Source organism: Tripterygium wilfordii, chromosome 21 (assembly GCF_013401445.1).
Source record: "Tripterygium wilfordii isolate XIE 37 chromosome 21, ASM1340144v1, whole genome shotgun sequence".
Taxonomy (NCBI): Eukaryota; Viridiplantae; Streptophyta; class Magnoliopsida; order Celastrales; family Celastraceae; genus Tripterygium; species Tripterygium wilfordii.
In genome coordinates, this window is record NC_052252.1 from 5,573,863 (window position 1) to 5,598,012 (window position 24,150).

The 24,150-nt window shown below is 37.5% G+C and overlaps 2 protein-coding genes and 1 long non-coding RNA gene across 6 annotated transcripts; 1 reads left to right on the forward strand and 2 right to left on the reverse strand.

The window, feature by feature from the left end:
- Positions 1-193: 193 nt before the first annotated feature.
- On the reverse strand, positions 194-6,237 carry LOC119989179 (C2 and GRAM domain-containing protein At1g03370). Of its 2 annotated transcripts, none has more exons than XM_038834534.1 (9): positions 5,470-6,232; positions 3,618-4,922; positions 3,116-3,298; positions 2,651-2,934; positions 2,413-2,529; positions 1,960-2,222; positions 1,602-1,770; positions 1,036-1,308; positions 194-931 (listed from the first exon to the last, which is right to left on the reverse strand). In XM_038834534.1, exons 1-9 carry the CDS (start codon positions 5,822-5,824, stop codon positions 740-742), a joined length of 3,141 nt encoding a protein of 1,046 aa, XP_038690462.1. In that variant the 5' UTR covers positions 5,825-6,232; the 3' UTR covers positions 194-739. The 2 variants fall into 2 exon arrangements, with proteins under 2 accessions (XP_038690462.1, XP_038690463.1); XM_038834535.1 differs by having other exon boundaries at positions 759-931; positions 1,050-1,308; positions 5,470-6,237.
- Positions 6,238-15,557: 9,320 nt separating this feature from the next.
- LOC119988146 lies at positions 15,558-16,632 on the reverse strand. 2 transcript variants are annotated; one of them, XR_005465558.1, is made up of 4 exons: positions 16,529-16,632; positions 16,252-16,365; positions 15,841-16,145; positions 15,558-15,751 (listed from the first exon to the last, which is right to left on the reverse strand). It is a non-coding gene; the product is annotated as an uncharacterized LOC119988146 (long non-coding RNA). The 2 variants fall into 2 exon arrangements; XR_005465557.1 differs by having other exon boundaries at positions 16,252-16,632.
- A 1,950-nt stretch (positions 16,633-18,582) lies between these two features.
- LOC119989342 (serine/threonine-protein kinase D6PKL2-like) lies at positions 18,583-23,039 on the forward strand. Of its 2 annotated transcripts, none has more exons than XM_038834791.1 (3): positions 18,583-18,900; positions 19,758-20,778; positions 21,967-23,039. In XM_038834791.1, the coding sequence occupies exons 2-3, from the start codon at positions 19,847-19,849 to the stop codon at positions 22,841-22,843; spliced, it is 1,809 nt and encodes a 602-aa protein (XP_038690719.1). In that variant the 5' UTR covers positions 18,583-18,900; positions 19,758-19,846; the 3' UTR covers positions 22,844-23,039. The 2 variants fall into 2 exon arrangements, with proteins under 2 accessions (XP_038690719.1, XP_038690717.1); XM_038834789.1 differs by having other exon boundaries at positions 18,584-18,900; positions 19,732-20,778.
- Positions 23,040-24,150: the final 1,111 nt, after the last annotated feature.

Genomic DNA, 24,150 nt, shown 5'->3' on the forward strand with positions numbered 1-24,150 from the left:
ATATCTATTTTTCTATCAAAATATGTGCCGCGCGAAACGCGGGCATGCAACTAGTTTACATAATACTTGTGTATATCTTCATATTCAACTTGTTGGCACTCAAATTTATGGAATTCACATCCAATTTTGTTAACCAGAGACCCAAAAGAATTTGAAAATCCATGTTTCCACACTGCATTACACTATCTATTAGTGAATTGAAAGCACACTTGTTCATTCATGCAAGGCAAGAACATATGTTATCTTCTTTATCTATAATTCTTGTACACACAAAAGGCATTTAATCTTGGGATTTACAACATCTTCTGCCTTACAAAACCTCCCAAGGAGATACACATCAATTTCTACAAGTCTTTCAGTGAAAAACATTCATCCCTATAATATTCATCATATTGTCAGGATTGCATCTAAGTCTCTGTAAGCATAAAATGAATCAAAATGAGTCCTACATTCAATTCCTAAATTCCAAGTTAAAGAACATCCCCAGCAACTTTTCCCCATCACCCCGTTGGCACTCGCGGAGAAGCTTGCATCCTTTTAGACTTCATGGCCTCAAACTCGTAACGCAAACCAAGGGTACAACACTGGTGTTAGATCTCGCAGCAGTGGAATGCAGTACAAGGTATCCATATCAAACTCGTTCGAGAACAAGGTATGGAGGGCATAGAATTTACCAGAGCTGCAACTAAACACCAGCTTCCCAATCATGCCAACGCTGTGCAGGGACGCAATCCATTGACTATTTTGCTGCAAATTCCTTCTCAACTTGACTAAACATTACTTTGAGGCGGTCTTCCAGACTCGTGAGGATGTTTTTTGTAATCCTTTTCTGATGCTTCGCACTTTTAACCCAAGCAATTCCAAAGAATACATGTACATGACAGTGATTCAATCTTGAGGGTAAATCGTCAATTTGATATCTTAAGTGAAGCTGCAAATGATCAAAGAGAGTTCAAAATCAAGGTCAAACAAAAATGGAAATATAAGATCACATGTCCCAAAAGGTTTATATTCAATCACAATATGGAGTTGTACATTAAAATAGTCACCAAGTGGAACTCCATGAAGGGTAATGACCTCTTCCACAAGCCAACCATTCCGATCGGGAAGAGCGGATTTTTGCTGTGCACTTGTCACCTCTCCTCTATAACGGGAGATGCTCTTATCAAACCTGTAATATATTTGCCTCTCATACGAATCACCCTTCTCCAACTCCCATGGGGTGTAAGAATAGTTACGACACCCAGCTCTTTCCATAATTCTACGCTCTAATTCACCTCCATTGAACAACTCCATGACGAAATTTATCTAGAATCACCAACAAAACACAACCTTCAACGTAAGGACATTGTTGGTAAGAAGAATAGGATAAATCTGTGACAGTATAGAAAAAGTATGGAAGATCCATGCATGAGCAGCCATCGTGTTCATTTGCTTTCACATCTATGCACACCACTTTGAATGCCAGTGTTGGGGTCTATCTAAATTCTATTGTTGCCAGATAACATTTACAAGTTTTTTTTTATAAAAAATTTTATTTTATTGCTGAAGCACGAAGTTAAAATGCATTTGCAATGCCGGGAGAGGGCGAGAGAGCTTACAGGAACAGGAAGTGCAGAAGAGAAAACCTCGGACATGCTGACATCTTCAACACCCAAGAAGGTCCCACTCTCCTCAGTTTGGATGCTTTTGGTTTCTGATTCTTCCTCGACTATTTGCACCTTCTGCTCGGGACTCAGAGATCTGGCCTTCCATAAGGCCATGATTGTTCTATTCAGAAGACATCAAATATGCTTGTCAAATATAAGGTAGAAAGGCTATCTAACCAATTTTCCAGAATCATATTACTTAAATGATAATATGCAACCAGACCCCTGAGGTTTGATCTGGTTTCATATTATCCTAACAAAAAAGGAAGCCTACATCAGTATTTAAACTGTATAATTTCCGTTTGTTTACCTATGTGCTACGTTGAATGAAACAAAAGACTGGAAATGGAATTTAAGCCTGCCTTCCTCATCTAGTGCCTTAGCACCATGCCTTGCGTCCATTCCTCTGTCTTTTCGGAGAGTAATAACAATAGCTGGACTACCCATTGAGGCCAGTGTCGGAGGAACAACTTGAATTTCTTCAATGTCTTCCCAGAGGAAAAAGAATTTTGTCTTATGTCCAAACAAATTTGCATGGAATCCTATGATCCTTGGTGACAAAAATAGACGGCCCTGCCAAGATGCAACTGCTATTCAATAAGGCAGAAATGACATAGCTCGCATCATAAAATGACCAATACTTATTTTCTCAGAAAACAGGTTCGAGAAAAGAAATAGATACGACCATGAGATTCAGTAAGATATATATATATATATATATATATATATATATATATATATATATATATGTTTAAAAAAGTACCTGCAAGGGCATTTTTCGTTTCAAGTGACAAGTAAAATCATTAATGAGAAATTCTTCTGGTGGAAGCCCAAATAACTTCTGAAAGGCAGAATTCGTCTGAGGTGATCGCAATGATATCTGAAAATATTTCAATTAAGAGATTAACGACAAAAGATGTGAAAAAGTGAGGAAAGTGCAAACACGTCAAACAAATGCTTAGCAATGGGAAATTCAGTTTATAATAGCTAGACTTTTTTACCTTCTTGCCAACCTCTTTCTCCATCTTACTTAAGTACTCTACAACGACATTGCTACCTCGTGTATTGTTCAATAAGATTCTTAAGTGCAGCCTTGACTGACATGCTTGTGCCAATTTCCCTTGAAGAGGAACCCAAACATCTGCTAGATCTGATATATTAGATTTAACAAAATTGATTTCAGCATGTCCCAAAGAAGAAGCTTCATCGAAGGGTCCATCAAAATCATACACTTCCACGTCCAACGTCGAAGGAGGCTCATCCATCGCGTCAAATTCAAATATTTCTGCAAATACCAGAAAAGGCTTCACGAAGATGATTCACTAGATGAAAATTGGATATACTTTTCCAGGGCCTTAAAAAGTATAACTGCTTTGCTTTGAACATTATAGAATTCCATGCATTTGCAGGGTAGGATATGAAATGTGCAGCTTTATTATGGAACATCAATAGAAAAAAGAATTCACCATTCCAAAGAGGATCAGGCTTCTGGAATTTGATTGAGCTCGTTCTAGTTTTCCCGTTGCAAGTAAACACCACATATGGATCAGAAAAACCACTTGAATCAACAGCTGCAAGATTACTTCCCTCAATCAAAGCAACAGTTAGCAGCCACCCATCTCCTTGTGCTCTTACACCATGATCACTGCCTATAAGAAGACAATAAATCAGATTTTACACCCAAATTCCAGAGAAGGTGTTCTGAAAACAGCAGGAGCAAGCAAAGATTGTCCCAGGACAAAGGAAGAGAACAGTTGTTCAGGCTAACCGTGCAGACTAGACATACTTGGCAGGTAGCTCCAAGCTAAAAGTGTTAATATTGAAGAATTGTTTGAGAATGGCATAAACAGCAACAGAAAAATTATATGATAGCGCACAAAACTCTGAACTAGCAACAAATATCGAGTTGGTCAACAGAATAGGGTTTGTATCACTCATGGAAAGGGTACAAACAGATTGGAGGAATACCTTTTTGAGCTCGAGCCTGCATAAAACGTGATATAATCTGAAGCACCCGCTCGCCTTGAAGCACCAAGACACCACACACAATAAATTCACCAATTGAATCGGGCAAGTCAAGTCCAACAAACTCAAGCCCCTGGATAGTGCTGGGGGTTGCTAGCCACATGTGGATGAACACATATAATCCTATAAACATTGTGGAAACTACAGTGAAGTTAGCAAAATACTGTACTGCCAGTTTCCAGTCCGATTGAGGCTCTGCCTGCAGGGAAGCCAAAAGCTGCTCCCTATCAGTGCCAATATCCTTGGGGTCAACTAACTTCACAGTTTGAGATAATAAAGTTGTATACTGCTCAAAGTTATCCTTCAGGCCTTGCCGTGCTCCATTTTCTATCATACCCTTCATCATGGTGCTCTGCAAAAAGTTCATTCGCCAAGACACTACCAAATGGGAAGTTTCTTCTCCTGATGGTAGTTCAGGACCAGGTGTAATGCAGTAGAGCAGTTCAACCTTAAAAGTGCTCCCATACATAACATCTGGAGTGCTCACGCTTGCAAAAACAGCAAAAGATTTCCCATCGGCTTTTAGATAGGTTTGCTCCTCAGTGGCTTTCGTAGCCTTAAGCAATTTGGTTGGACCCTTTATGTAACTGATCACTCTTTTAAAGCTGCCACTGCTATCATCAAACTTCCAAGGCACAATTTGCAATTCCGTATTTCCCTGGAAGTCCGCCAATGATCCGGGGAAACTTGACTCAGGTGAGAAAAGTAGAGCGTTTAACTCTTGGGTTGCAATTCCATACAACTGGTCTACAAAAACACCCCCTGGTAAATCGCTTGGCAGTTCACTTCCCTCGTCTCTAGACTCCATTGCCTTCATTGCATCTCCAAAGGAAGTGGAAGAGGACTGATCGTCAGTCTTGTCATCTGAAATCTCAGATTCCAAAATTTCAGGTAGCTCAGGAGCGTCATTGGCTCTTGCATCAGTGGTTGACAAGGTATCTGAATCTGAATTTTTGATAAATATCTGTGCAATTCGACCAGTAAAAGTTTTTTGAGAAGAAGACTTCTCTTCCTTAGAGGATGGAAGATCTTCTGATTTCACCGAATAAGTGGAACTTAATGGACCACTGAAAGACCTAGCGGGAGATTCATTCCCGGACTCTGCATGCTTCATCAGTGAAGCACGATTGCTAGACCTAGAGGGAGATTCATTCCCTGATTCCGCATGCTTCATCAGTGAAGCGTGATTGCTAGTCAAGTCCACCATTGAAGTATAGTGAGAAAAATATATACTCAGAAGAATTTCACCTGTTAAGAAAACAAAATAAGAATGGGAACTTCAAATTTCACCTCACTGGATCACACACACTACATAAGAAGTTATCTTCAAATCTCAAACTGCAACAAAAAGTTAACTTAAAACTTATCAAAAAAGATAAAAAGAGCGATAGAATCATCCAGAAGTAATATTAAGCCATGGCACCAGAAGAAGTTGAATAGCTCATACCCAAAGAATGAGCTGAGCTAATTATTATTACAACAAGAGAAACTACAAAATTTCACCCACCAAACTAACATAACTCACCAAAAAAAGAAAGATAGAGAGCTACAGAAACAATACACGATTAAATGCAGAAACAAACAATTTGATGAAATGCCTCCCTTCAGCGCCTTCCTAGTTTTGTAGGAGGCTGAGAATAGCAAAAGGAGGAGGGAACTATAAAAAGAAAAAAGGCCAATTGCAGACTCAAGCAAAGAACGAAAAAACAATGAAGACAAAACTAAGAAACAGAAAAGTAAAGACAGCTAAAGACACAAATGCTATATAAATAAAAAGAGCAGCTGAAAGACATACCACAGTCCCTGTTGGTCTTGGACTTCTTATTATTCTTGGGCTGCAGAGAGTACCACGAGGTACCAAGAGATTTATGGTCGGTGTCAAAGACCCTAGAAACTGGGACTCGAATCTGCCCAACGAAGTCGTCATTGAAGTACTTATCCTCATCCAGAACAGAGATGACGAGCTCCTCGTTAAGGTCCTCCACCCGCAAACCGAACTCTTCTCCCCAATTTGGGTTCAAGGACTTCTTTATCACTTTGGTCCTGAACCTCTGCTTCCCCAACTGCAACTTAACATACGGATCACTCAAACCGTTTGGATCGGTTGCAGGCAAGTTCCGGGCCTCGATGACCCGAACGAACAGCTTCATTCGTCACAACGATTTACGACAAAGATCACTTCTTTTTCTCAATCCACGGGGAACTAGAACATCAATTCAAGGCACGATTGAGGATAAAGCAATACCAATATGTAGCCGGATTGACATGAAAATACAGAAAGAAAAGTACGGAAAAGAAAAAGGATGGATCTTTAATCCTCAAAATATGATTAGATCGTCAATAAGGGAGTTTTAAAGGGGGGGTTTTTTGTTATAAATCAATCAAACCAAGCATGTAAAACTGAAGGTGAGAAAATGAGGAACAAATGCGAGTGGAAGCCAAAAACCCTAGATTAGAGAAGAAGCATGGGAATGGGGTTCTGGGATTGAATGGAGATGAAAGAATAAGTAAATGAATAAATAATTTAATATCCAGAACAGAAGAAAGGGTTGAACTTAAGAGGAAAAGAGACTTTTCTCTCCCGCTTTCGTTTTCAATATTCATTAACGTAGACTATTCTTTTTTTTACCAGAAACCATTAAAGACACGCTACATTAGCCGGTAAATTTAAGGCATGTGAGTGTTCCTGTATCAATTTTTAAACTCCATGGGCCGAACTCTCTGTCCAGTTTCCAACCTTTTTTTATTGATTGCGACTGGCTACAAATCTCCAATCCAATCCCAATCCTATCCATGCTTATATTTTCTGATAAAGCAACAGAATCTCCAAAATTAATATAGAAACTTGTCTGATTCCTTTCACTGGTGTCCCTTGCCAAAGTCGAAACTCAATTCAGTTTTAATAAGATCGAAGCTCGTTCAGCATCCTTGGCGTTTCTTTGTACTTTCCCATTTCATTAAAACATACAGTTTATTGAGATTTTTCCGTACAGTCACTCTGTCAAATTTTAAATACCAATATAACATCCACGTAATTTTTTTTTATCAAAATAACATTTGACTTGACGTTGTTTGTAATAGCGTGATTGAAATTTTTTTACACTAATTACATTGTTTCAAACAACGTCATTGACAGGATATTAAAAAACACTTCAAACAACATCATTATGAATCATAATTTTTTTTTTGTCTAAAGACGCTCTTTTCAAATTGTGTCGTTCATTTATAAGATTATTAAAATAAAAGTCATAATTGAAACAGAAAAAAAAACCTCGATGTTCACCAGATATGACTTTGTTGTGTAGCCTGATTTGAAAGGGTTTGTTGTGTTTTGGGAATTGGAGGCAAGAAGATGCAGAGGAAAGGGCAGAGTTTTACTTCCCATTGTTCCCAAGTGGATGCAACAACCACTACTATTAGATGATATGGTATCAGAGGGGGCCGTTCATAATCATCTGCTCCATCCTTGTTTTGCCTAAAAATGGCAGATATTATCTCGTCCAGTTCAAAGGCAGAAAGTTCTTCTGTCTCTGCATCATCAAATTTTTTTGAAGTTAATCCCAATCAGCGTTTGACTTCAGCCCTCTTGAATGAATTCAACTACCTTCCTTGGTCAAGGGCTATTTTATTGGCTCTTGGTGGAAGATCAAAGCTTGAATTTATCGATGAGAATAGCGTTGCTCCTGATGTCAATTCAGGAGAATATAAAGCTTGGATCGCAAATGACAAATTGGTCATGACTTGGCTGCTTAACTCTATGGAACTCCATCTTGCTGAGATTTTCAGTTTTTCAGAGTCTTCTGCAGATCTATGGAAAGCCGTTAAAGAGATGTACGGGAACCAGAATAATGCTGCGCGCGTGTTTCAACTCCAGAAAGATATTGCAAGTCTTCAGCAAGAAGGTAAACCTTTTGTGCAATTTCTTGGTAGTTTGAAAAGTATGTGGAATGAATTATCCATTTATCGTCCACATACAACTGATTCCGCCGTTCTGTTAAAACGGGCTGAAGAAGATAAAATTTTTCAACTTTTGGCTAGTCTTTCTCCTGACTATGAAGATCTACGTAGTCGCATACTCATGAATTCAGAACTACCCTCCCTTGCAAATGTATGTTCAACTATTTCTAGAGAAGAAGTTCGTAGAAAAGTTATGAACGTAAATGTTAAATCTGATTTTTCTGAGGCCCGGGCCTATGTATCCAACCATAGACGATCTGAAGAAAAAGGAAATAAGGGTAGGAGACCCGAATTGAAGTGCACTCACTGTAACAATATCGGTCATACCATGGATCGATGTTGGATTCGTCATCCTGAATTAAAGCCAAAATTTGCAAGAGACAACAAGAGTGCACAGAAACGTTTCCAATCATCAGGCTACAAGGCCAATCATGTGACAGCTTCATCCACGGATGGGCTCTCAAAGTTTACTTCTAGCCCGATCACGCTCATCAATGAATTCGCCTCTTATCTTCAAGCAAAACAAGGTGAGATTGATAAGAATGAGAATGAAAGTTCATCAGCCATGCTTAGCCAATTTGCGGGTTTTCTTGCTGAAAATAAGAATGTCTCAAATGAAGACAAACCAGGTATTTTGAATGCTTTCTCAACTGCTCTTAATGTAAGTAATGTGCATGATTTTTGGGTCATAGATTCAGGTGCCACTGATCACATAACTAATAATCGTAGCATCTTACTTGATTTTGAGACATTGTCTCCGCCATCTCAAATATCAGTTGCTAATGGCAACAGTGCATCAATTAATGGGCAAGGAAAATTAAAATTACTCTCTGACCAAATTGCATCATCTGTTCTATATGTTCCTTCCTTCCCTTTTCAACTACTCTCTGTTGGAAAGATTATTGCTTCACTAAATTGCCATGTTATTTTTTCTTCTCACAATGTTGTATTTCAGGATATAGTCACCAAGAGGACGATTGGTGAGGGCTTTTTCTTTCAAGGTCTTTATTATCTTCTCAAAGATTGTCGCGTTCCTAAGGGATTTCACGTAAATGCCTTTCTAGCTCCAGAGCAACAATTGTGGCATCAACGTCTAGCACATCCCTCAGAGTTAATTTTAGCAAAGCTTTTTCCTAGTTTCAATAAAAATTCCATCAATTGTGATGTTTGTCACTTCTCCAAATCTACTCGGTTACCATTTTCTTCCTCTACATCTCGTTCAAATAAAATTTTTGATTTGGTGCATTCTGATGTTTGGGGCCCGGTTCTCGAGTCATTTGATGGTTATAAATATTTTGTCACATTTGTTGACGATTTCTCTCGGTTTACTTGGCTATATCTTTTAAAATCAAAAAGTGAAGTTGTTCATGTGTTTCAAGATTTTCATAAACTGATAATGACTCAATTCTCATCTTCAATTAAGATTCTACGATCAGATAATGGCACAGAATATATGTCTCATATCATGACACAATACTTGAGCATGCATGGCATCATTCATCAAACTAGTTGTGTTGGTACTCCACAACAAAATGGCATAGCGGAGAGAAAGAATCGAGACCTACTTGAGAAAACAAGATCACTAATGTTTCAAATGAATATTCCCAAGAAATTTTGGTCTCAAGGGGTGCTCACAGCCACCTATCTTATTAATCGGCTGCCTAGTAGAATTTTAAATTTCATCTCTCCATTTGAGTTGTTGACAGGAAAGAAGCCGAGCTTGTCACACCTTAAGGTTTTCGGTTGTTGTTGCTATGTGCACATTCAATCCTCTCAACGTGACAAGCTGGATCCCAGGGCAGCCAAATGTGTTTTCTTGGGTTACTCTCCTACACAAAAGGGGTATAAGTGCTATCACTCTATCTCTAACAAAGTATTTGTCACCAGAGACGTTCGATTTGATGAAGGCACTCCCTATTATATTCGCTCTGGTGATATTTCGAGTCAGGGGGAAGAGTCCTTTTGTGACTTATTTCCATTGCCAACCTCAACAGATAACAATTATGCTTTTGATCATACTAAAGAGGTGGAATCTCCTGCTACTGTTACCGACAATAATATGCCATCACATGAAGAATCTCACACATCAACTCCCAATATTGATCCAACACTTGAAGCAGCTACAGGTACTAATTTACAAATTGAAGCACTTAATCCTACTGGTTTATCTCCTCGACGCAATCCTCTCCGTGAACGTCGACCACCATCAAAGCTGCAAGATTATGTCACATATACGGTAAGATATCCAGTCAATAATGCTATTGGATATCATCGATTATCCTCATCTTATGTAGCTTATCTCAGTACCATTACCAAAGAAGCTGAACCTCGAAACTTTCACGAAGCCAACGATCAAGAAGTCTGGCGACGGGCTATGCAAGAAGAACTTCAAGCTCTAAATGACAATCAAACTTGGAGTGTTGTTCAACTACCGAATGATAAGAAGGCAGTTGGTAGTCTATGGGTATACAAGACAAAATTCAAGTCAGATGGCTCCATTGAAAGACATAAAGCACGATTGGTAGCACAAGGTTTCACTCAAACGTATGGAGTAGACTACAAGGAGACATTTGCACCTGTGGCAAAAATGACAACCGTTAGAGCGTTATTGTCCGTGGCTGTAAATCATGGATGGTCTCTATCTCAGATGGACGTTAAAAATGCCTTCTTGCATGGAGATCTCCAGGAAGAAGTATATATGAAACTCCCACCAGGTCATCCTCAAAGCAGCGACCCAAAATTGGTGTGTAAATTGCATAAATCCATTTATGGATTAAAACAATCTCCCCGGGCTTGGTACGCCAAGTTGAGTGCTGTGCTTGAAGAGATTGGGTTCATAAGAAGCCATGCTGATCATTCTCTCTTTGTTCGAACTAAATCTGGTAAGAGATTGGTTGTGTTAATTTACGTTGATGACCTTATTGTTACTGGTAACCATGATGCAGCTATTGCTGACCTGAAAAGTGTTCTTCACCAGAAATTTGCTATTAAGGATCTCGGAATTCTTAAGTATTTTCTGGGAATCGAAATGGCCACTTCTCATAAAGGGCTTTTTCTCAATCAACGCAAATACGTGCTTGACTTATTGCGTGAAGTTGATATGCTTGACTGCAAACCTGCCAGAACTCCTCTGGATAGCAAACTTCAGTTGACTATTACTGGTGAATCTCTGGAATCCCCTAACCTTTATCAACGGTTGGTTGGAAAGCTTATTTATCTTACCATTACGCGACCTGATATTAGTCATGCAGTTAGTATTGTGAGTCAATTTATGCACTCACCCACCACCGCACATATGGTTGTTGTTAAACGTATTCTTCGCTATCTAAAAGGGTCGATTGGGCGTGGTATACTCATGAAGAATAATGGACACACACAGATAATTGGTTACACTGATGCGGATTGGGCAGGTAATACTCTTGATCGAAAATCGACTACTGGATACTGCATATTTATTGGTGGAAATTTAGTTTCCTGGAAGAGTAAAAAACAACTAGTTGTTGCTAGATCAAGTGCCGAAGCAGAGTATCGTGCAATGGCTTCTACCGCTTCTGAGCTTATATGGCTAAAAATGTTGCTTGCTGACTTGGGTTTTCTTCATTCTCAACCTATGTCTCTCTATTGTGATAATCAAGCTGCTATGCATATTGCTTCTAATCCAGTATTTCATGAAAGAACCAAGCATATTGAAGTTGACTGTCATTATGTTCGAGAAAAGGTTCAGTCCGAATTGATTGCCACCAAATATACTCGTAGTCATGATCAACTCGCGGACATATTCACCAAAGCGCTATCTTCTACTCAGTTTCACCGATTACTTTCCAAGCTTGGCTCAATCAATCCTCTTGATCCAGCTTGAGGGGGAATATTAGATGATATGGTATTAGTCAACACAGCATGATATGGTATTAGTCAACATTCAACACGGCATGATATGGTATTAGTCAACATTCCATAATTACATCCCTATAATTATGGGATTGACAGTAGAATTAGGGAGAAAGACGTGTGATTCTGTAACTATATATGTTAGACTTTGTAACATAAAGTCATTATGAAAGAAAAACGACACTTGCCATCATTCAATTCTTTCTTTTTTATTCTTCAACTACTTTGAACCAGCAACGAAAAAGTGGATCAGCAAGAACCCTGGCTCTCCTAGTTGCAAGGTGTTTTTGTTCAATTCTGTTATGAACCCATCAAGCAGATTATTAACACATTGACCCATCCCCATCATCTTCAGTGAGGAAGAAGACCCATTGACCCATCTCCAAATCAGCTTTCGTGTATCGTCCTTCTCCTTTAAATCATCTCCTTCCACTCGTTCTTTCTCTCCCGAACCACAAACTACCCAATTCTCTCTCTCTTCGAATTGCCCCAGCCGGTAGTGATCCAAATCATTATCAAGAATGATTTGGATCTGGGTTTCCTTCTAGAGAAGGAAAGCAAGCTGTGATCGTTGCAGTCAAGGTAATTATCTCCTAAGATTATAAATCTCAATTAGAGAAGGAAAGCAAGCGTATGCGGCAACGAAAAAGGAGATAACTTTCTCCGTTTGTTCTAATGGGTCTGATCACATTTTCCATTATCTGAATTGTGTCTAATGACATGAAGGTAGGGGAAGCATCGAAGGTATTGTTTTCTACCAGTGTAGTGAGTGAAGTGAGATGTTCATCACCAAAACCGATTTTGCGATGATTCATGTCAGCGAGCTTGTCTCCGTGAAGTGAAGAACATGATTTTTCTTAAAAAATTTAATTATTATTTTAAAAAAATGACATTGATATATATAGTGTCATTGGGTTTTATAAAATTTTAAGGTTAATGATGCTTTTGTTAACAGCGTCATAGTTGATGACGCTGTTCAAAACAATGTTAAATACTATTTTCGTAAGAAAAATTAAAGAGAGTGTTATTGTGATATTTAAAATTTGTCAGATATCCTGTAGGGAAAAAAAAACTCCAATTTATTGTCCAAAGCAGTAGATCCAAGAAAAATTTATTCTGGTCAACGTATTCGGTGTTTGATGCAAAAGAATGCATGACTTTTCAATATTGGCGGTCTATGATCAGAGCAAGGTGATGCAGCAAACATGAAACATGCAAGTTCAAATGGATCATCTCAGATATTCACATGAGTAATGAACCTTTATTCGACGCAAAAGGAGTAACCAAAAGCAGCGGAGATAATTTCTCAAGCCTCAAGGAATAGTACACAACAAGATTCAATCTTTCTTTTCAAGAAAAAAAAAAAGATTCAGTCTTTCTTTTCAAGAAAAAAAAAGGATTCAATCTTTTTCAATCACTAGCAAATCACCGGCGCTTCGCTGTGGACTCATTGTCTTCAAGCATATTAAGATACCAACCGCTAAAGTTTTTTTTGTTATTAGATTTCACTTTTGTTTTTCCTTTTGTCATAAAGCTTCAACAAAAGGAAAAAGAAGCAAATTGATGAGCAAATATAATTAAGATATTCAACTTCAATTATTGACCCTGCATTGTCATAGTTATTTGTTTTAAAAAAATCTTGGTATGGATATGTTGTGTCAAACCCGCCTCTGGTCTTTTGTATATGTTTGTCATAAAAGCAATAGCTACATGAAAGACCACTTAAATCTTCGTTGTCATTGGTCTTTGTTGACAAAGTCACCGTTTCAAGAGATATATTTGGGTAAAATATACTCACAACAAACTTACTTAAAAATTTTGATCCACGTAATGGATAAATATACTCACAACAAAAGCAATCTGGAAATATGGATATTCAAAGGAAACTTGATCATTCCATAGTAATATCTGCCTTAAAAAATGTGTAAAAGAAAATTCATTATAATATTTTGGCTAAGTAATCCTAAACTTGCTTATGTGTCTGCTCGTTCTATTATCACAGGCTTACTCATTTCCTCCCTGTTAAGCATAAAAAATAGACTTTTGTAGAAATATATTGATTTATCGATATATAAGTAGCCAAGTTTTTCGTTATCGCATACAATGATAGTTGATATTTCTTGGAATGTGAAAATAATCACCAACAAATTTGCTTGTGATTTGCCATTACTATTCATTCACCCTTTCTCTTGTGATTTGTTGTGCACATTAGTTAGACTAATCACCTTGTTCTCACACAGTTTATTCTTCCATCAACCTATAATATACATCGTATCATTCAAAATCTTGATTATAAGAAATTAATTTGATATTGTCAAAATACGACAATATCACTCACTGTACCTGTTAAACATGTCAAAATAGTTGTATAAGAGTTATACCCAAACTTTAAAGATCAACTTCAAAATTAAAGTAAACTTAGTGTACACACAACATCCTTCTTGTTCCTATGTACAACTATTACACATGTCATACTTCTCAACTTACTATACATATTACACAATAGATAACATATTCACATCCAACATGAAACCATGAAACTTATAAACCATTTTCAAAAAGATCAAGTACTACTTGACCCAATACTTGTTATGGTGATTAGGTCCTTATACTTTCTTTGCACCTTCTCGAGATGATGGGTGAGTAATTAATTCTTGTCAAGGTGACTGCGATTTGTTTGTTCTTTAATCTCTATTTTCCACTGTAAATTTCGAATCTTGGTATAAGCTTCTTCTAATTGCAGACTGGTCTTGTCTAATTCATCATAATAATGCATATGCTTATCCCAATTGTAGTCGTGAATCTCACAATTGTACACTATTCGTAGTTTATCGATCATCGTACAAGAGGCTTGTTGCTCCATTAACTTGGCCGTTTGTTCATCGAGCCTGGTTTTCTCATGAACTGTATGGTTAATCCCTCGAATTACATTTGTGATCTCCAAAGTCAATTTTATTGAGTCACGAAGAGTAGTGTACATAAAACTAGGTAGACAGGTTTAACTTGGCGACTACATCTTCCAAGATCATTCTCTTAGACACTATAATAAATTCTCTCTCCATTTCGATCTTTAGTTATGTCTTGCCATGGATTCTATACCGTTACCTTATGGCCAATTTATATAGATAAGTGTCGACCAAATGCAATCTTATATTTGTTCTCACAAATCCAAGCATATGTCACTACTACAATGCTTACCATGCCATCTAAATTTACCTTGATCAATACTTAACGGGCTTTAGACAACTGTTCTATATTTTACTATTCCATGCACCTGTTTCATCTACTTTCCTGTGTTCATAAGAAGATTTCTCAGCTTACTACCACTTGAGTGTCTCACATTTGTGACACGTGTGATACGTTATATTCCTTATAGTAATCTTAACATGGTACCACCATGATATTCATCCTTCTGGAGTGAACCATATAAATACTACTATCCTTTAGAATTTCATACATAATTTACAATTAAATCTAAATATACTGATAGTACATTCCACCCTTCTAAAATAAATCACAATTTTATCTCTATAACAAAATATTTTGTTTGTAGTTTATTTACACCCAAATATATACACAACCAAACATTTCCACTTACATGCATTATTATTGATTAACCTCACGTCAAATATATATAATATATACATGCTTGCACTCATTATTGGTGTGGGCGTCTATTGGCTATCCTAGTGAGGCCCAATTGCCAAAAGTTTCTAATTACTTGCAGCCTTACCGAACGAAACCAAGAAAGAACAACCCAAAGTCCATCCTGGAAGAAGGAAGAAGGACAGGTGTCGCACAAAGGCAAGGAGAAAGATAGGTATCCCACAAACAAACCCGATTCGTAGACATGTGCGGGTCCCACAAAAATAGAAGAAGCAAAGAAAATGCATACATCCATGTGCCGTGAGTCCCACAAAAAGTAGAAGAACCAAAAGCAGACGCGAGAGTAGGAAAAACACCAACAACTCGCCCGGAATTACACTGAATTGCCTTCCATATTAGTATATTTACACATGATAGAACTAGGAAAAAGAAAACATATCAGAAAGTGAGGTTCTTTTTCGACCTAGTCCAACCTTCACCAAATTCTAATCGATTATCTACTTCTGTCTCTTGTGTATCTTAGCCAAAAAGGACTTCTACAATGCTTGCGCTGCCTTGCTTGCATGGGCTTCTATGGAAGTTACGAGTTTCTCGTAGCTTTGCCTCTCATACTCAGCAAATACACCCTAAAGAGGCATTGAAGAATTCATAGGAAAGGAGGAAGAACGAGATATATGGCAAATGTACTCAACCTCAATAAAGATCAAGCGCAAACCTCAAGATTAAGCTCCTTGTAGAGGGCTTTGAATTTTGCCATATAGAATCAACTCGAAACATTCAAGGAGATGAATTTCTTGCACCAAAACTACACAAGCTTTTTAAACTTTGAAAGTAACACAGCTAACAACAAACAAAAAATTATAAAGAGAACTAAATGATATATAATATGGACTTTAATTTATGATACTGAAAAGAAACTTACCTGTACTTGAAAGTAAATCCCCATGTCAACAAGGATGTTCTTGACATATCTATATGGTTCTCTAGTTTCTCACCAGACATGAGCTATGCACATGCAACCTGAACAAATTTAATGAACATGACAAGCCGATTAAATTCATAGCTTTCCAAGATAAAAGCAAGCAAACAATGGAGAGGGAAAAAGATCATGAAAATGGTTCTATACTTCAATCTACAAGATAATTGCCAGCATCTTTTAACATTGACGCACGAGGCAAATAGTGCTTCAGTGGAGGAAAAAACGTGTCACTTTCTGTGACTGGAGAAACACCCTTAGAGGCTGCAAAAAATGTGTTTGTTAAAAGGTCTCAGAGAAAGTAGATACAATATGTCGTCTTCATTGATGTGATTTCTCTGTCTTGACCCATGAAAATCATGATTGTTTCAAGATTAAGCCAGAGTAGGCAAATCAAGTGGTCATATCGGTCGAATTTAGGGTTTACCTGAAGTGTGAAGTGTGGTGGGAATCATTCAAGGGAAAATGGAATATATTTTCGAGGGTTGAAGGACGGAATTGGGAGGAAAAAAATTTAAGGATGAAAGTGAAACCAAGAATATTGCGGAGGGAACAAATGTTATATTTATCCGAAGAATAATGATGTCTAGTATTTATAGGGGAGTATTATCCAAAACTCTATTTTCCCCGACAAACCGTTTGTCGCCATTTGTTAAATCCAAAGAGTAATCGGGCCATCGTCCTTATTTTATATCACTTCATCATTCAATTAGTCAAAATGTTTGACTCCCAAAAATGATCCAATTCTTTTCTTTTCTTTTTTTTTGAAATACCACAGAGAATTATGTTTGTGATTGAAATCGAACATTTGACACACATATGCTTAATTCAATCGATTGCCAACCAAACCAACTCTCGTCGATAAAAATGGTCCAATTTCCTTTATTATTAATTGGGAGTGAAAGTGAATGCCAACAATTTGTAATAAGCTACAATGCCTAATACAACATGGTTTAGTATTTGATGATTTAATTAGTTTGTATTCCACGCCTTTAAATTGGCCTGTCGGGATATCAACGAACCAAAGGGCCCACCAGATTTCGACATATGGGCTTCTTCTGGAGATGTCAATGGGCCCAACAATACATTTACTCTCCAGTTGGACCAGTCCTATCTTTGATTCCCTTGATTTCTGGATTTCTTTCCCTCAAAAATATTTTTTGGATGCTTCAACATTCATTCGTTTCAATGTTTTTTTTTCCCTATATATATATAGATAGATATAAACCGCAAATTTTAGGGTTGAAATGCGTAAAAAAGATAGTAGTATATAATATTTAGGACCACAAAATTTATTTCAGCTTGCATTCATGACTAAATGCCAGTGCATCACCTTTATTTTTTTCCCTCTTGTTTTTTGGGGGTGTAAAGGTAGATGTGCATTACTGGATTCAATATATATATATATATATATATATATATGTTGAAACTTGAAAGTAACTCAACTTTGTAAGATCAGTAAATGTCACGGGTGAAATAAATGATGCGGTAGCTTAATTATTGAATTTGTAGGTTCTTTGGACTTGTACAGTTCCATATAATTAAGCATGCATTTTTAATTATCCATATATATATATATATATATATATATTATTTTCCTATTTTCTTTTGTTTGTTTTCTTGGGGGAAGGAACACTATCCATTATTGACTACCTTAAAATGAAAAAAACTCCCTCAAAGCATTGCAATTGCCAATAGTGATATAGAAACAGTTTGGTATATTTACAATAAAACCATTTAGGAGGATTGAAAATCGTCACATTGTCAGAATTAGACGAAATTCGACTAGGTGACTCGGAACGACGTGATGATCATAACTAGGTGCCTTTGGCTCCTAACCCCGCCATATTTTTGAGGAATTCCATCATTTAAAGCCTTAAATGAATCGTTTTATGTTTCGGAGATATTATAGTAATTTTACATTTTTACTTTTTTCATCCTTTAAAGGTTATAACCTACCCTAATGGTCATTAATTTTATATATTGAAAAATCATAGAGTTTTCTCTCAAATGTGATGGATTCGAATGTTCTTGTTTTGATTAAAGATTTGATCTTCTTTGTTTTTCCCGCATGCGTCAAATAGTCGTAATATCTGTTCAAGATGGGCGACCACATCCCGTTTGGTTTCGATAATCCACCTATTTTTCCCTTGGATTTTTTTTTACATGGCCAATTCCTCACAAGCAACATAGGAACATCTTATCATGTCGAGCATAATTTATTGCATAAATCAAGAAGCTATGATAACTATTATGTTTTTTTTTGGCCAAACAACTTCATTGCAGCAGCCTTGATAAACAAGTTTAATAACTATGTTTCTATTTCAATCCCTTCAAAAAAGTGATCACCAATTTCATCGTTTTATCATAAACCTTGATTTATAAAAAGAAGAAAGAAAGATAACTGCAATGTGAAGGGCATTTGACTCATTTCCATACTCGGCAGGTTGAAGAAGGTAAATTAATGGCAATATTGGAGGGACCCTCATGACATACAGGTGAGCACCGCAGGCCTGTAATGGCGATTCCAACCCCCCTTCAGTTCCGGGACAAGAAACCAATCAAAATAATTAGAACCCATTAAACAAAAGAAAAAGGTGTGTGCTTTATAGATTATTACAGTAGATTTGCTTCCCTTTGACCTCTCTCTCTTTCTGCCTAATAGTCCACCACCACCAGAAATTAGCAGTCCATTTCAAGGTTTTTCGTTAAGCTTCCTTTCTACAGTGGCTCTTCCCTTTTTCACTGCCAAAGCAAGCAAAGAACCTCTCTTCAGCTCTTCTGGTCCTCCTCATCTAGGTACTTTTGTTTTATTCTCTCATCTCTTACCCTTCTTTTTGCGCTGCATGATGGGTCTGGTTCCGCGTCTTCTTCTCCTTTCCTTCTGCTCATCCTTTTCTGCATATCGCGCATTGTTGTTGTGCTAGATCCACTTTTTTGGTTCTGCTATGTGTGCTAGTGGCTCAGCGATCTGTCAGTTGGATGCTTTGATCATGTTAATTTGTTACGATTTAAGCTGTGTTGGAACTGCATTCTGTGGCTATCTGAAATTAATTCACTCGCTTCTTTGCTCTTGATGACGATACTTGGAATTTTGTTCTTCTTTAGATTTACTTGCTGGTTGAATTTGCTGCATGCCTTTTTTACTGGTGAAAACGTTTTAGATAGACCTGTACAAGGTTTTCTGATCCCTTTATGCATGTCTGCGATTGATTCTCCTTTCTTTTGCTTGAAGACTACTTAATATGTATTCTAGATGGGTTTTGCGCTTTCTCATTATTTGTTCGTTAAAGTTTGCATCTTTGCGAAGTTTCAGAGTAATTACGAGTCCTCTGGTGGCTGGAAATCTTTCAATGTTTGAGATTTGTTTTCCAACCTTTACTGTAGATGGGGGTTTACGATCTGGTTGTAAGGAGTTGTTTTCTTTGTTTGAAGCTTCAATTTGCTAAATTAAGCCACTTGGTTCTCAATTATCAATTTGCTTCATGTTATCTAGGTTTCAAATAGGCAACTGGGTATGTCTGGCCGTATATTAACATTTTTTTGTTTGCTTGAGTGCCCATTCATGTTGGGGTTATCTTTCCATGTTATCTAGGTTTCAAATAGGCAATTAATCGCTTCCGTTGGCAGGTTTAGTTAATTTCTATGTTTGGCAGCTACTAGAAGATACAGTGCTTTTGGCAATGGACTTGGACCAATGGGGTTGTTCAATTTAGTGTAGTACTGAACATCTTTGCTTATTCTGATGGCCTCAAAACCTGGTTCTAGAGCTTCTCCAAAAAAAACAGGTGTTCATAGAGGGGAGGTAGATTATCTTATGTCAGTCAAAGCCTCCAAGACGAGCAATGCTGAGCTGTTTACATCCGCAGAGTTGCATAGATTGGTAGAAAAGGGGTCAAAGCAGGTTGCAGTGGAACCGGAGAATAAAAATTTATTGACCTCTAATAAGAACGTACCCATTGAATCTTTAATTAAAAAAGTCGAATCAAGTTCTTTGTCTTCTGTTCAGGAAGAAGTATCAACAGAAGTAGAGTCCAGTATTAATGAGACTGGAGGTTCACAGGAGGTTTCCATTGACCAAGAGAAGAAAACATCAGAATATGGAAGTGTGAAAAACAGTTCAGTATCTGCTAAAGTCAGTGATGGGACCAGCAGTCTTGCCAAAACCAGTGGAAGTACCAAGATTAGTGACCGAGTTGATTTTGTTGAGAGTGGCAAGAGCAGCATGTGTAGGGGAAGCACAAGCAGTGATGTCAGTGATGAAAGCACATGTAGCAGCATCAGCAAGCCTCACAAAGCCAATGACTTGAGATGGGAAGCCATCCAAGCTGTCAGGGCAAAAGATGGGGTTTTGGGTGTAAGCCATTTTAGGCTGCTAAAGAGGTTAGGTTGCGGGGATATTGGGAGCGTCTATTTATCGGAGTTACGTGGGACTAAATGTCATTTCGCAATGAAGGTTATGGACAAAGCTACCCTGGCAAGTCGTAAAAAGTTACTTCGGGCTCAGACGGAAAGAGAAATATTGCAATCTTTGGATCACCCATTCCTTCCAACCTTATACACCCACTTTGAGACTGATAAGTTCTCGTGTTTGGTTATGGAATTCTGCCCTGGAGGAGACTTACACACTCTGAGGCAGCGGCAGCCTGGGAAACATTTTCCTGAGCAGGCAGTAAAGTATGATTACTCAAACTCTGGCAAAAGTTCTGTTTCTCTTATTTTTGGTGTCATGCATGTTCTTGTCCTCATAATTACTGCCATTAACTTTCTGTGAGTAGCACTTTACATGATCAATCATTATGGGATTTCTTTGTTCAGTTAGTTTTGCTAGACACCCTACCCAAATGAAATGTAGCAAATGCCTGGGGTCATCTATCTTCCCTTGGTCCACTGCTGCAACCTAGTTCTTATTAAATATTAGACTGGAGATTCATTGTGCTTATACTGAAGAGAGGAAACCTCATGCTTTAAAGGGATGGAGAATGAAGTATTGTGCTGCATTAGAATATTTAAAATTGTCCTTATGGTGGGGGAATGAAAAGAATAGAGCAAGCATTGGCTATGTGGTTAACTACTCTACCATGGCAACAGCTGTCATGTATGTACTTAAGAAGATATGTCTGTTTAACAGAGAGAAATAGCTTTTGAGATTCCCTTGCACTTCCCATACTAATTTCTTCATCTAGGTTATTTTAGAGGATTGTAATTTTTTTCTGAATCTCTCTCTTCTTTTTGTATTCAACCTTTACTCATCACTTAACGGGGATGGGAGTCATTGTGTACCTTTTGTCAAGGCCTCTGAGGGACATGTTCCTTGCAGCAATTGTAGTAATATCATAAAATAATTCTCTGGTTCTAGTTGACAGAGAGATGGGCTTATTGAACTATGACTTGGGCTCTTTTTCTATAGGAAAATGTTTGAAAGTGCATAGATTAGATAGTTTTTTGCAGTATAAGCACATGCAAATGTTACCTGAAACATAAATTGTTCTATTTCATTTGATTCGAGACAAATCATTCTTATTGGCTTAGTGGTGCAATATGGAGCTCGACTCTAGATAAATCAAATGTAGCATTTTTCAGATTCAATTTAAGTTCTTTATTAATTTCGAAGGTTTTTTATGCATAAAATAATAATGTATAACCTTAAATGCATTGAATCGAGTACGTAAAGTTTAGTTTGCAGCAGTTCTAACTGTTCTGAAATATTGTAGAGTACTCCTGTTTGATCATCATTTGGAAGTTGTCTGTATTTATTGATTTGCCTCAAGACTTGAGGCAGGTTATGACCCATCAAGTTCGGAACTTTCTCAGGATTCCATATACTTGACTATAACAGTATGGAAATTTCAATTTTTCTGGCAGATTTTATGTAGCGGAGGTGCTGCTAGCTATGGAATACCTCCACATGCTTGGCATTATTTACCGTGATCTTAAGCCAGAAAATGTGCTTGTGAGAGAAGATGGACATATAATGCTCTCAGACTTTGATCTTTCCCTACGTTGTGCTGTTAGTCCAACTCTTGTCAGAACTGCATCTTTAGAAACTGAGCCTTCAAGAAAAAACAATGCATATTGTGTCCAGCCTGCTTGCATTGAGCCTTCCTGCATCCAGCCGTCATGTGTTGCTCCCACAACGTGCTTTGGTCCCCGTTTTTTCTCTAGCAAATCCAAGAAGGACGGAAAACCCAAAAATGAGATTGGGAATCAAGTTAGCCCGCTACCTGAGCTTATAGCAGAGCCAACTGATGCCAGGTCCATGTCCTTTGTTGGGACTCACGAATACTTGGCCCCAGAGATCATCAAGGGCGAAGGTCATGGAAGTGCTGTTGATTGGTGGACGTTTGGGATATTCCTATACGAACTCTTGTTTGGTAAGACTCCTTTCAAAGGATCCGGTAATCGAGCCACATTGTTCAATGTTGTGGGTCAGCATCTTCAATTTCCAGAATCACCAGTTGTCAGTTTTGGTGCAAGGGATCTCATAAAGGGCTTGCTTGTGAAAGAACCACAGCATAGATTGGCATATAAACGAGGTGCCACTGAAATTAAGCAACACGCTTTCTTCGAAGGTGTGAATTGGGCACTAATTCGTTGCGCTACCCCACCCGAGATCCCGAAGCCAGTCGAGGTTGAACGGATAGCTGGTCCAACAGCATCAAGTAGTGAAAAAGCTGCAGCCATTAGGACAGCTGCAGATCAAAAAGGTTCTGATAATTATCTGGAATTTGATTTCTTTTAGATAACTTGGATTGATTTCTATTCGCAAATTGTTTCTATTTAGAGGAAGAAGAATTGTTCTAAAGATTACAATAGTCGTTGGAAATCAGGTCAAAGTTTTTGTTTTTCCTCAGTAGATGAAGAAATGTATGTTGTTACTGGCTTTTAACAGTTTCTTATCTGTGTTTGCATAAATACTGCCTTGCCTCATTCTCTCATTTTTGGGATTTTGAGCTACCATTTGTAGCTACAAATGAAGAACGGACGTTTGAACCTCATAAGAGAAGAGAGGAGAGCTGCTGTTGCTGTTCTCCATTCTCTCATTTTTGGAATGAGTAGTGGTATCCTCAACCCCATTTTTAGTAATCCCATCCTTTATTATATTATTTTATGTTTGATTTGATATTTAATTCTTTTGATTTGTTTACGATTTGACATTAGATTCACATTTTCATAATTGGTTTTCCCTCCCTCCAATCATTAAATAAAGTAAATTATTATATCACATCAAAGTAGATTGGTGGATACATTTAGTATATGTTGTAAGTTGTTTACTATACGGAGTGACTCATTTGTTTGCAGAATCATACATATATCTAAGCCACTGAATCATAATAGGAGGCATTAGGTAATCATTTGTCAATGCCAACTGAACGAAGTGATTATCATTCACAAATCTCATTGTCATAGTTATATGTTCATGTCGAGGTGGAGGTATAGAACGCAATGACAAGAAAGTCAAGTACTGTTCATAACTAAGAAGGTGTAACACCACATTGTACTTAGAAGCAATCAAGTGAGCCATATCTGGCATTGACATCCATTTCTCAAGCGGTGTTGATCGATCTATTTCAAAAAATGCATGCCAGTGATGAGTGAGCTATGGATAGAAAATGCACGCTCATAACTACCAAATAGGTTAATATACTCGTCTCAAAATATTCTCAGCTCACCAATAAAGTCTTGTAGAATGTTAGCCCATGCATTATTGTCGTATCCTAATAACCCAACAACCCTAAATCCACAATGGGTCATTCCGTACAGTGAATAATTTGCAGCATACATAAAATATATTTGTCAATCTACTTTGATGTAATATAATAAGTTACTTTATTTAATTATCAGGGGTGAGAAAACTAATTATAAGGGGTGACAAAATCAATTATGAGAATGTGAATCTAATGTCAAATCACAAACAAATCAAAAAAATTAAATATAAAATAATATAAAAAAATAAACCAATGATTGAGGGGTGAGATTACTAAAATGGGGTAAGAATACAATTCTCTTTTGAATTGCGTAGATTTTTCTCTCCCCATTACTTTATCA

What these genes read in the sequence shown, in the direction of transcription:
- LOC119989342 (XM_038834791.1), top strand. Translation starts at nt 19,847, where the DNA reads ATGGCCTCAAAACCTGGTTCTAGAGCTTCTCCAAAAAAAACAGGTGTT. An exon ending in TTTCCTGAGCAGGCAGTAAA is followed by an intron (nt 20,779 to 21,966) that starts GTATGATTACTC and finishes TTTTTCTGGCAG; the next exon opens with ATTTTATGTAGCGGAGGTGC.
- LOC119989179 (XM_038834534.1), bottom strand. Translation starts at nt 5,824, where the DNA reads ATGAAGCTGTTCGTTCGGGTCATCGAGGCCCGGAACTTGCCTGCAACC. An exon ending in GCAGGCTCGAGCTCAAAAAG is followed by an intron (nt 3,299 to 3,617) that starts GTATTCCTCCAA and finishes GTCTTCTTATAG; the next exon opens with GCAGTGATCATGGTGTAAGA. An exon ending in CTTCTGCACTTCCTGTTCCT is followed by an intron (nt 1,309 to 1,601) that starts GTAAGCTCTCTC and finishes TGGTGATTCTAG; the next exon opens with ATAAATTTCGTCATGGAGTT.